The 12,499-nt window shown below is 47.1% G+C and overlaps 1 protein-coding gene across 1 annotated transcript; it reads right to left on the bottom strand.

Moving 5' to 3' along the window:
- Positions 1-4,091: 4,091 nt before the first annotated feature.
- On the bottom strand, positions 4,092-8,341 carry SPMIP9 (sperm microtubule inner protein 9). The gene is made up of 4 exons (XM_025867623.1): positions 8,274-8,341; positions 7,339-7,375; positions 6,512-6,604; positions 4,092-4,636 (listed from the first exon to the last, which is right to left on the bottom strand). The coding sequence occupies exons 2-4, from the start codon at positions 7,363-7,365 to the stop codon at positions 4,208-4,210; spliced, it is 549 nt and encodes a 182-aa protein (XP_025723408.1). The 5' UTR covers positions 7,366-7,375; positions 8,274-8,341; the 3' UTR covers positions 4,092-4,207.
- Positions 8,342-12,499: the final 4,158 nt, after the last annotated feature.

Genomic DNA, 12,499 nt, shown 5'->3' on the forward strand with positions numbered 1-12,499 from the left:
CCTTCCTTCTTCCCTCCCTCCCTTTCCTTCCTTCCTTCCTTCTTCCCTCCCTTCCTTTCCTTCCTTCCTTCCTCCTTCCCTCCCTCCCTCCCTCCCTTCCTTCTTCCCTCCCTCCCTTTCCTCCCTTCCTTCCTTCCTTCTTCCCTCCCTCCCTTTCCTTCCTTCCTTCCTTCCATCCTTCCTTCCTTCCTTCCCTCCTTCCTTCCTTCTCTTTCTTTCTTACTGCGAGGTGGAAGGATGACAAAGGTAGTGTGAATTAGACATGCTTATAAATGGCTAGCAGTAATCTAAAGGGGTGCAGCTTTCTTTTTTCCTCCCTTCCTTTCTTCCTTTCCCTCCCTCTCTTCCACCTTTCCTTTCTGTTTTAATGTCTGTGATGGGAAATTTCAAACACACACAAAAGTGGAGAGAGTAGGATAATGGACTTCCATGCACCCATCACCAGCTACAGCTTTTATTTTGTCACTGATCTTGTTTTACTTATTCCCTTGTTCTAATAACACTGTTTTGCTGCATCATTTTATTTATTTATTTAGTTATTAAAGATTTTATTTATTCATTTGGCAGAGAGAGAGAGCACAGAAGCAGGGGGAGCAGCAGAGGGAGAGGGAGAAGCAGGCTCCCTGCTGAGCAGGGAACCCTATGCAGGACTCGATCCCAGGACCCCGGGATCATGACCTGAGCCACAGGCAGATGCTTAACCGACTGAGCCACCCAGGACCCTTTGCTACAGCATTTTAAAGTAAATTTCAGATATCATCTCTCCTGTAAGTATTTCAAAATGAAGTCTCTCTAACATAACCAAAATCCCATCATCACACCTAAGAAATGATTCCTTAATATTAAAGGTAATGCCTGTTTAGAAAGCGGGTTGGTGATACTCATTGAGAATATATCCATACACCTTGACACATAACTTTGCTTCTTTTTCTCCCTATTATAGAAAAAAAGTTTATTCTGTAGCCTAATTTGCAAGAGAAAAATACATAATTGGAAACAACTTGAATGTCTAACAATAGTAATTATGGTAGGTTCATGCAAGGATATTTATAAAGTTTGAGGTGAGTGGCAATGCTTATACTTAATGCCACAAAGATGGAGCAGGATTTGAAATGACATATTGAGTATGAGATCTGTAAAAATGCCTATAAAAGTTCTCCCTGAACACTGACTGTATCTCAGATGCTGTGGGAAGAGTGTTTACTCAAAAGGTAGGAGCGTTATTAGTGCTTCTACTAATGAGGACATTGCTGTTCAGAGACATGGAATAACTTTCCATTTTGTGGAAGTAACTATGTGTTAAATAAATGGAAAGTTAAAACTTTCCATACCCCTCAGCTGCTAAGATGTAAACTGAGGCATGGGTGGAACCCCAGATTTGTCTGGCTCAACAGCCCAAGGATCTAACCATTGTCTGGCAGCCCGGGCATCAAAGTGTTAACAGGAGCTGTCTCTTGACTGAGCAGTGGGATTGAGGTGATTTCTTTTCCTTCTTCACATCTTCTTCACTTTGCAACATTTTCTACCGAAGGTATTCATTTTATGTTAGAACAAAATATGTTCGGATTACATATTTTAAATTGTATATTTAAAAGACAGAACATGTTTGGAACATGTCCTAGATAAAGGGCTAACATGGCCATGTGAAAAAAACCTCCTATAAACCGGTAAGAAGAAAGATAATTCAGGGCAAAAGATGTGACTCAGGGGCGCCTGGGTGGCTCAGTCGTTGAGCGTCTGCCTTCAGCTCGGGTCGTGATCCCAGGGTCCTGGGATCGAGTCCCGGTTGGGCTCCCTGCTCAGCGGGAGGCCTGCTTTTCCCTCTCCCACTCCTCCTGCTTGTGTTCCCTCTCCCGTTGTGTCTCTCTCTGTCAAACAAATAAATAAAATCTTTTTTTTTAAAGATTTTATTTATTTATTTGAGAGAGAGAGAATGAGAGATCGGGAGCACGAGAGGGAAGAGGGTCAGAGGGAGAAGCAGACTCCCCGCAGAGCAGGGAGCCCAATGTGAGACTCGATCCCGGGACTCCAGGATCATGACCTGAGCCGAAGGCAGTCGCTTAACCAACTGAGCCACCCAGGCACCCCAAATAAATAAAATCTTAAAAAAAAAAGATGCAACTCAGAAACCCAATGGCTAATGAGATAAAATAGATCCTGTATCTCACTAGTGGCCAAGTAATTGCAAATTAAAGCCGAGATGAGATACCATATTCCATTCATGAAATTGGCAAAAATCAAAAAAAGATTGATTATATCTCTGCACTGGTGAGGAGATGGGAAGGAGGAAGGGGGCTGTTCGGGTGGGATCTATTAGCACCAAGCATTCGCCCCGTTTGACCCAGCACAAACCCAGCACTCGTAAGACTCTGTCTTACAGAAATAAAAGCATCATTTGTAAGGATATATGCTCATGAATTGTTATTGCTGCATAATTTGTAGGAAGGAAATTGGAAAAGCATGACTGCCCCCCAATAAGGAAATAGTTGAATAAATCAAGATTTATCAATTCAATGGAATACCAGGCAGCCATTAAAAATAATTAGACCTGTAAGTAATGACTTGCCAAGAGAAAAGGAAGACGCTGAGTACTGTGTAGAGAGCCTAATTACTCAGGTACAGTCTCCTTTCCAGCAGCACCACACACTTGGAAGCTTATTGGAAATGCAGAATCTTGCCCCCAGCCTAGACTAACCAACTCAGAATCTGCATTTTAACAAGATCCCCTAGGGAAGCACTGGTGTATAGGATGATTTCAATGGGAAAGCCTTCTCATGTATTGTGGCAAAAATAGATAGTCAACCATCCAAATAATCCTCTCCTTCTATTCTTCTAACTTCTCATTTTTTGCTGGGCTCAGGGCCACCCACGACTAAGGTGAATTTCCCAGCCTTCCTTGTAGTTTGTTGGGACCATGTGCTGAGCTCTGGCCAAGAGGATGGAACTGGAAGCGAAGAAGAATCTATCTGTCTTGTGCCCCTAAAAGGGAATACACCTGTATTCCTCTGGGCGTTTCTTGCTTTCTGCTCCCAGGAAAATGTCAATAACTGAATGAGTCACTCACTGTCTTAGCTTGGACTAGCATAACAAAATACCACAGGCCGGCGGGCTTCAACAACAGAAATTTATTTTCTCACAATTGTGGAGGTTGGAAGTCCACGATCAAGGTCTGGCAGGGTTTGGTCTCTGGTGAGGCTTCTCTTCCCGGCTTGCAGATGGCTGCCTTCCAGGCTGTGTCCTCACCTGGCTGTTCGTGTGTGTGTGTGTGTGTGTGTGTGTGTGTGTGTGTGTGTGTGTACATGCTGAGAGAGAGGGAGAGAAAGAACTCTCTTTCTCTTCCTCTATTTAGAAGACCATCAATCCTATCAGAACAGGGTCCCACCCTTATGACCTCATTGGACCCTAATTACCTCCTAAAGTCCCTGTCTCCAAATACAGTCACATTGGGGGTCAGGGCTTCAAGCTCTGAATCTGGGGGGTGAGGGGGCCACAGTTTAGTCTGTGGCAGCCACCTTGGACACAGAGATGGGAACCACAGCAGAGGCGCCCCACCGGACTCGGCGGCCTACCTCCGAAATGTTAGACTGGGAGAAACTAGGATGTTCAAGGCACTACACCTCGGTTCCTAGTTCGGCAGCTCTACCTGTTTCCTAACCCACTCATACGTGGATATGGTTACAGAGGCTCCACTGAGCAAGAAGGAAAGTATAAAATGATGCCCTGGAAATGGGCTACGGGGTGGGCGTGGTGAGCAAACTAAGCGTCCTGAGGGAAGGTTACCCAACAGCATTTTACAGTCACCCTCAACGTTCAGACAACTATGGGAAACGAGATTTGTCCCATTTTGTAAGTAAATGCCTAAAACAAGAATCTTTCCAGCAGGACTCTTCGTTGTCATGCGACGTCACACACATTCCAGCCTCCACACACACCAGTTTTGCTCCCTCCCTTCTCCTCCCCCCCCCCCCGCGCCCTCCCCTCTCCCCCCCTGCCGTCCCTGCCTCTCCCCTCCGCAGGTGGTGCGTGGGTGCAGATGCTGTCCTGGGACAGGCCAGGGAACAAGGGAGAACAAACACCCTCAGTGCTGCTGGAACGGCTTCCCAGGGTTTTATTTTCAGTCCTCCTGGCGGTTCTCCAAGTGCCAAGGTCGGACTTCCTTGGGAGAGGGAGGATGTCCGCAGCGCCCCTGAAGGCGCTCTCACCCTTCCTACTGGTAAAATGGCATCATGGGCCCCCATCGTTTCAAGATGGGGAACTTGACTTCATGGTGATACGGACAGAGGCAGCCAGGCAGTAGAAAGTAGCTCTTGCCCTCCTCGGGCGCAGGCTGGACCTCGGGCTCCAGGAGGCACGGAAAGCCGGCGCTCTGGCGGACCCGGTTGGGGGCACCCTGGGCCGGGTACAGGGCGTGGGAAACGGGGTACACGGAAGGGCATATACTGGTGAACCTGCACTCCTCCTCCGCTGCGGCCACACGGTCCTGATCCTGCGGGGGAAAGAAGCCAGGCTGTCCCAGGTCTTTGGCGGTCATGTGGGGTTTTCTGAAGGCGGGGTATCCATCCTCTAGCCTGGGCTTGGAGCTGGGGACGACCCTATAAAATTCTTTGTCCTGGAGTTGGGCATCCAGCTTCGCTTGCTGTGGAAATAAGTCACACAGGAATGGACGGCTGAGGCGGGTGAAAGGTGAAGCAAGCAAGCTTCCTTGGCCTCATCCAAGACAGAGCACACTTCTCTTTAGTTAAAAAAAATTTAAATTGGTTTTTGAATGGCGATATATACGACCCAGGGAAATACTGAAATAGTAGAAAAGGGTTTCTAGTGAAAAGTCAGTGTCTTTCCCACCCCTCTTCCTCCCTTGGAGCCCATCTCCAGAGGCAACCACTGAGGTAAGTGTTTTTTCTATCTCTCTAGATATAGCTTATGTTTGCATAAACATATAATGAATTTTACACCGCCTGCCTTGTACGCAACTGATGCACATTATAATCCCACTCTGCATTTTGCTTCCGTTAAATACTATATCCCAGAAATTGTTCCATCTTTGTTTCCATGGATTTTCTTATTTTTAGTGGATCTACCTGGAGATAAGAAAAGGATTTCTTGAACAAGATTTAAAAAGGACAAATGATAAAGGGAAAGACTGTACATCCAACTATATTAAAGTAAAAATTTCTATTCACTGAAAGGGAGTGAAAAGATAGACCACAGCCTGTGAAGAGTGTTGCCATTTCTATAACTGACAAATGAAACATGTCTAGAGTATTTACAAAACTCCTACAAATCAAGAAGAAAAAGACAAGCATCCCAATAAAAACATGGGCAAGGGGCACCTGGGTGGCTCAGTCATTGAGCGTCTGCCTTCGGCTCAGGTCATGACCCCAGGGTTCTGGGATCGAGCCCTGCATCGGGCTCCCTGCTCCACGGGAAGCCTGCTTCTCCCTCTCCCACTCCCCCTGCTGTGTTCTGTCTCTTGCTGTCTCTCTCTCTCTGTGTGTCAAATAAATTAATAAAATCTTAAAAAATAAAATTAAAAAAATAAAAAAAACATGGGCAAAAGACATGACAGCCATCTCGCAGAATAATAAATATCCATAAACATATGAAAAGATGCTGAATCTCATTAATAAGCAGTGAAATGAAAATTATGAGCACAAGAAGATATTCTTTCAAACCCACCAAATTAGCCAAAATTGGAAAGTCTTTAATACCAAGTTGATGGCAAGGTTGGAGAGCCACAGAACGATTGTCCCCTGCTCCAGTGATGCAGCCACTTTGGCCAATAGCAATGTTCCCTGGGACAAGCAATTCCCCTCCTGGGCCGGGGACTCCTGTGCCTTAGGCTGTGTAATCCGCACTGCAGCATAGGACAATAGGAGTAGCAGACAAGTAAAAACCCAGACGTCCAACAGCAGAGGGGACAAATATATGGTGGCGTATTCATGCAATGTAATACAACACAGCAGAAAATGAATAATATATTATAAGTAACGTAATGTTTGGCAAGAAGTAAAAGTCACAGAGTACAAATATCCGATGTATAACAGAGCTCAAAAAGGCAAACCTCAACAGTTTGTTTACAGGGATACATATAGAGGAAAACTATTTTTTTTAAAGACCCCCAAGGGAATGATTAACCCAAAATTCAGAAGAGTGGCTACCTCTGGAGGTGGGAGGAGGAGTGGGAGCAGGGAGGGGTCCCCTGGGGGCTCTAGGGTACTTCTAATGTGCTATGTTTTCATTCAGCCGGCTGATAACGAGTACACTGGTGTTTGTTTTGTCAATGTTATTTAAACTGTGAATGTATATCGTTTACACTCTCGTGTGCATGACTTAGGGCTGATGTACGTTTTAAAACGTACACGCAAAGCACACACATAAAAGACTTCTTTAGCTCTCCCAGCATCAGATACTGTTCTAAATAAGTGCCCCCAATATCCACACAAAATAAAGACGAAGTAAAGATGATTTCAGTGGGCCACTGCACAGAAGACAAGACCGAATAACTTCTTACCTCTTGTGGTGTGACTCTGGAGTATTTGTGCTTCCCGTAGTGTTGATAGTCAACCATGTAGGAGCTTTTGTATATGTCTAAATCCACAGGGGCCTGAAGGGCAAGGGAGATTACAAACAAGAGACCTCGTCTTGACCTTCTTCCACCTAAAGGCATTCAACGGCTTCTCATGGCCCATAGGACCAAGACCAACTTTTGGGCCTGGCATTCGGAGCCCCCATGATCTGGCTTCTACTGACCTTTGCCATCTGGCCCCGCTTGACTCCCCTCCATGCCTTCTGCACTCCAGCCTCACTACACTCCACTTTTCGCAGATGCGCATGCTCTTATCTCCTGCTGGAAATGCTCCTGGGACTCCTCATGGACTGACAAACTCCTACATATCCTCCAAAACCCAGATTAAATTTCTCCCCCCAAACAACTATCCCACCCTTCTATTCACCTCCCCCAAATTAAACTCTTTCTCCTCTGTTTTCACAGCACATTTTGCGTCCCTCATTACAGCACTTACCATGGTAATTGTAATTGATTTAATGAAGTATACTAGATTAGGACCTAATCTTTGGCATCTCTGCAGGCTCGAAGCCCAGCACAGGGCCTGACACAGCGCGGGTGCCTATTAAATGCATCCTGAATAAATAAGTGAGCCCCCAGAAAACCATAAATCATTACTTTCCTCTGCCTATTACACACACACACACACACACACACACGTACACACATCATTCCAGAATGACAACCAGAGGGAGCCCAAGGTGCCTGGGCCTGTCTGCTAAAGCTGCTCAACCTTGAGGTGGTCACAGGCGACAGAAACCCACAACACTCACCTGTCTGGGGTACACCACACCTGCCATAGCAGACAACCTAGACACAGACAAGTTGGTTATAGCCCTGCTTCCGCCCCAGGCTGGGGGAAACACCCGTTGTCCCCAAAGCCGTGTGCCAAGCCAGCAAGTCCTCTTAGACTTCCCCTGCACGTTACTCAATCATCCAGGGGTTGATGGCAGCAGCAAGGACCAATGGGCAGGTGGACAGGGGTCCTGGGACGAAGGGGCAGGAGCAGGTCCCAGAAGGAATCAGAGCTGTTGAGAACATCAGATTCACCTCTCAAGCGGGGCAGGTAGTGTGCTGGTAAATCTTTAATAACCACCTTTTTGTGGCAAATAAATAAGCAGTGGTTGGTAGCATTTACCAGTTTCTATGGTGTAAATGCTCACACCACGGCCCATTTCAGGCTATCGACATAATGTCACTAATGTGGAGTTGCAAAGATGTACACGGAATGGGCTCCCAGAGCCAGGATGAGCTGACTCCAACACTCGGGTCCCACTGAACCAGGGCTCTGAGCTGCCCTGAAGAAGGAGGCTGCAGGCCTAGGACTTAGGGGCGCCCTGATCCAGAAGCACCAACCATGTGTTCTAGTGGGGTTGGGGGTATCCAGGGTGAAGAAAGCTGTGAGGCTCTGCTTTCCCAGCTGAACAATAGCAGCAGATACGTCCAATCCTGCCCCTCACTCCCCAGCCCTGAAGTCCTAGTGGGGAGCCTCACAGCTGGGCGCTGGGGAGCAATCTGAGCTCCCAGTTCGTGACTGGTTCTCCACTCCATTCCCGCGGAACACCGCCCTGAGCCTCACTACAATCGGGGCGCTGTGGCTGAGCATGGCAGTTGCCAGACCTCAAATAGTCCTATGTCCCCTCGGTTTTGTGCGTGGACAGCTCCCCTCCTGGGGCCGGGGGCCAGCCTCAGTGCAAACAGCCCCTACCCCTCCTTCTGCCAAGAGGATGACGATGCTCCTGCCCTTCCCGCTCCAGGTGCCCCGCTGCGTGAAGAGTCCCACCACTTTGTTGCACTGCCGCACCTGTCCTTGAGATACGCAATGCAGGCTGCTTTGGTCACAGTCCCTGGTCATTGTGATGGTGACTGGCTCACCTCTCGTGTGGCAGTGCCCAGGTCCCTGGCCCACCACCCTCTCACGCAAGCCGCTGGCTTCCAGGACGCCTGAGTCAACAGGAACCCTGGCAGCGGCATTGGAAGGTGCGGGGAGGCGGGGGCTTGCCAATACTCTACGGAATTGGACATTTCCAGGAGAGGGCGGTAAATAGAACCCCACATGGATTTTGACATCAGACCGCGGGCTACTCGATCCACTGCACACCGGAGCCCCTCCAGGCTTCTGTTGCCTGAAAGGCTGGCTTGTCCTTCCTCTGTCTGTCAGAATTTCGCCCTCTGTCACACCCTTGAGGCTGACCGTGATCCCAAAAATGAAAAATAAAATAAGTGCTGACGAGGATACGGAGAAACCGGAGTCCTTATGTGCTGCTGGTGGGAATGCAAATTGGTGCGGCCGCTCTGGAAGACAGTACGGTGGTTCCTCAAAAAATTACACATCGCCACAGAATTGCCGTACGATCCTGCAATTCCTCCTTTGAGTGTGTGCCCCAGAGACCTGAAAGCAGGGACTCGAACACAAACTTGTACGACCATGTTCATAGCAGTATTCACAGTGGCCAAGGGATGGAAACAACCCCAATATCCGTCAACAGGTGAGTGAATACACAAAATGTGATGTATACATATGATGGAATACGATTCTGTCTTGTAAAAAGTTTAAAAAATTTCTAATTCCAGTATGGTTAACGTACTGTGTTATATTAGCTTCAGGTGGACAATATAGTGATTCAACAATTCTATACATTTTTCAGTGCTCATCACTTAGGTGATGCAGGTGCCCTCCTTAATCCCCAACACCTACTTCCCCCATCCCCCACCTGCCTCCCCTCTGGTAACCAGCAGTTTGTTCTCTCTTGTTAAGAGTCTGTTTTTTGGGTTTGTCTTTTCTTTTTTCTTTGTTCAAATATTCAGGTTTTTTTTATTTTTTTTAAAGATTTTATTTATTTATTTGAGAGAGAGAATGAGATAGAGAGAGAGAGCATGAGAGGGGGGAGGGTCTGAGGGAGAAGCAGGCTCCTCGCCGAGCAGGGAGCCCGATGTGGGACTCGATCCCGGGACTCCGGGATCATGACCTGAGCCGAAGGCAGTCGCTTAACCAACTGAGCCACCCAGGCGCCCCAAATATTATTCAGTTTTAAAAAGAAATTGTAGCTCATGCTACAACATGAATGAATCTTGAAAACACGCAAAGTGAAATAAGCAAGACCATAAAGGACAAAGATTGTATGATTCCATTTACATGAGGTACCTAGGCTCATCAAGTTCATAGAGACAGAAAGTAGAGTCATGGTTGCCAGGGGACTGGTAGGAAAAGGGACAGCAAATTAAAGAAGATGAAAACTTTCTGGAAAAGGATAGGGGTGATGATGATTGCACAACATTGCAAACATATTTAAACCACTAAATTGTATACTTTGAATGGTTAAAATGGTACAATTTTGTTATATATATTTACCACAGTAAAAATTATTCACTTTCTTTAAGGGCCACCTCTTCCAAGAAGCTCTTCTTGGTCTCTCACTAGATGCCACCACAGATTCCTTTCATTTATCCAACCAATATTTATTGAGCACTGTTTCGTGTTGAGCGCTGTTCTAAACTGTGCAGATTCAACAAGTGAACAAAATAGATGGGCATCCCCCTGATGCACAGAGTTTACATTCTGATGAGAGCAAAACACAGAGTAAACAAAGTAATAATTGCTCAACTGCTCCATTAGATCCAGCAAATAAACAAAGTGAAGTCTGAGAGAATGACTGAGTGACTCTTCAGGGGGGTCTGAGAAGGCCTCTGGAAAAGGATGGCATTAGACTGGAGATCTGAAGCGTAAGAACCAGTCATGGAAAGATCTGGAAGATAGGGCTTCTCAGCACAGGTCAGCAAGTGCAAAGCCCGTAAGACGGGAACAAGGGAGAATGAGGGGGGCCCAGGAAAGGAGTGGGTGAGGGCAAGAAACCAAGAGCAAGGGTGTTGGGAATCTCCGACTTTCACCTTTCTGTAACGGCATGCCAGTTTCCCTTTGGAGTACTATTTCTCTCCCCTACAGGGATCATGTGATTTGTGTGGTACTGACCCTACTAGAGCTCTAAATGAGTGTGTTGAATGGACTACAATAGTCCGTCCCCCAGGCCACCGTGATTGATGCAAGGAGAGGCTCATGACCAGAGGTGGGCTGATAGGCGTCACCCTCAGCTCCTGGCAGAGTCTCTGTCTTTCTGTGATAGCAGGCATTGAGCACTGTGGGAGCCTGGAGCTGTCTGAAGCCATTTTTGCCACCAAGTGGAGAGAGCCTGGCCATGAATAAAATCAGTAGAGAAAAGAAAACCCAAAAGATGAAGACAGAGAGTGACTGCATCATGAGGACACTAACTAAGCTCCTGGATACAACCATGCCTGAAGCTTAACTACATCCGGACTTTGCCATTTATGTGAGCTGATATATTCCTTTTCCTGCTGAAGCCAGTTTTAGTTGAGTTTATGTAACTTAACAGCTGAAGCAGTTCCAACAAATTCAAGGTTGGAGAACTAAAGTAGTTAGTTACTTCTAACAAACTGTGGTATCCTTCAGGTAAAGAACTTGGTCTTGGTCACTTTTTTATCCCTCAGTGCGTGGTCACTTACATGCAGGGATTTAAGAAGTTCTTGTGAATATAATAATCCTGAAAGAAATGGCAAAGAATGGGGTGAAGAACAGAGTGGCCGCGGAGATGAAAGTGGAGGGAAAGCTGGGCTATAACAAGTGATTTTGTGCCTCAAGGATATATTTTCAAGTAGCTTCTGGAGTCCTGACTTTAAATCCTGATACTTGCTATCTTCATGCCCTTGGGTAAATCATGTAAGTTCAAGAGAAGTCAATGTGATCATCTGTAAAATGGGTATGTAATATCCACCCGAAATGAACGTAGAAAGTCAAAAGGATGTGTCTGTGATGGTCGTTGGTGTTCTTCAGGCCAGAGTTCACCCACATTTTCTGAGTTTACACTCTCTGCCAGACATGGTACAGGGCCTGTAATCAGTAGGGAGGAAAACCAGCAGTGGCCTCTGCCTTCGTGAAGTTACAGGGTGATGACGGATAAATATCTTATACAAGTGAGTCTTTAATTACAGCTGTGACAATGCCATGGAAGAGAAATGGGGTGTAGGGACCTGATCCGGTCTTGGAGGAAAGGAAGACTTGCGTCAAGTAGTGACATTATACCTCAGTCCTAGGGAGGCAGGAGCATGCTCTGGCCTGTGTGACTGCTGTAGGGCTAAAGGGAGCCCGGTCTTGTGTGGAAGACAGAGGCTGTTCTGCTAGTGCAGAATAAGAGGGACACGTGTGGCTCCAGGTGAGGCTGGGGGTAGGGGTGGTTCATCCAGTGGGGTACAGGAGGATCAGTGGGTTTTATCCTGAAAATAATGGGAAGTACTGGGGAGTTTAAGCAGAAGGATGAAGCAACATATCAAAAAGATCACTGGTGGACAATGGCCTGGGAGGAGGATGAGACAAGATCCCGGCAATCGGGCCACTGGCTGATGGTGGTGGCTGGGACAGGTTGGAGGAGATGGCAGCGATGTGGAGATATGGGTGGATTCAAGAGGCATTTTGGAAGTACACTCTATAGAATTTAATCATTATCAGGAATCGGCAGGGGCAAGACGAGAGGCAGAGGCAAGACAGAGAGAGGTATCAAAGATGATTCCCTGATTTTTAGGATGAGCCACTGGGGGTTGGTCGCCCTTTGGTGAGGTAGGAAATGCAGGTGGAGGAGCCGGCTTGGGGAGTAAGACCACCATATGGCATCTGTGTGGCCCGTGTGGCTTCCGGGTGGAGAAGCAAGTACACACCTGGGTAGGAGAATCTATAGCCCCGGGAAGAAAGCCCTGGAAACTCTGGAATTGCTGGTGATATAGGCGGTATTTGAAGCTAACAGAGAGGGTTTGCGGTATTTGGGGAGCACAGCCTCCCTCCCACATGGCCCCGCAGTGCGAGGCTGCCCTGAAGAACTTTCTGCTGGCTCCCTAAAAGGGTGCTCAAGGGCAAGAGGAAGGGAAATC

Source organism: Callorhinus ursinus, unplaced genomic scaffold, assembly GCF_003265705.2.
Source record: "Callorhinus ursinus isolate GAN/ISIS: 27379988/994484 unplaced genomic scaffold, GSC_fseal_2.0 scaffold10, whole genome shotgun sequence".
Classification (NCBI taxonomy): domain Eukaryota; kingdom Metazoa; phylum Chordata; class Mammalia; order Carnivora; family Otariidae; genus Callorhinus; species Callorhinus ursinus.

Coding starts and splice junctions, on each gene's coding strand:
- SPMIP9 (XM_025867623.1), bottom strand. CDS start 7,365: ATGGCAGGTGTGGTGTACCCCAGACAG. Junction 6,605..7,338: donor GTGTGGTGTACCCCAGACAG/GTGAGTGTTGTG, acceptor CTTGCCCTTCAG/GCCCCTGTGGATTTAGACAT. Junction 4,637..6,511: donor CCAGAGTCACACCACAAGAG/GTAAGAAGTTAT, acceptor TTATTTCCACAG/CAAGCGAAGCTGGATGCCCA.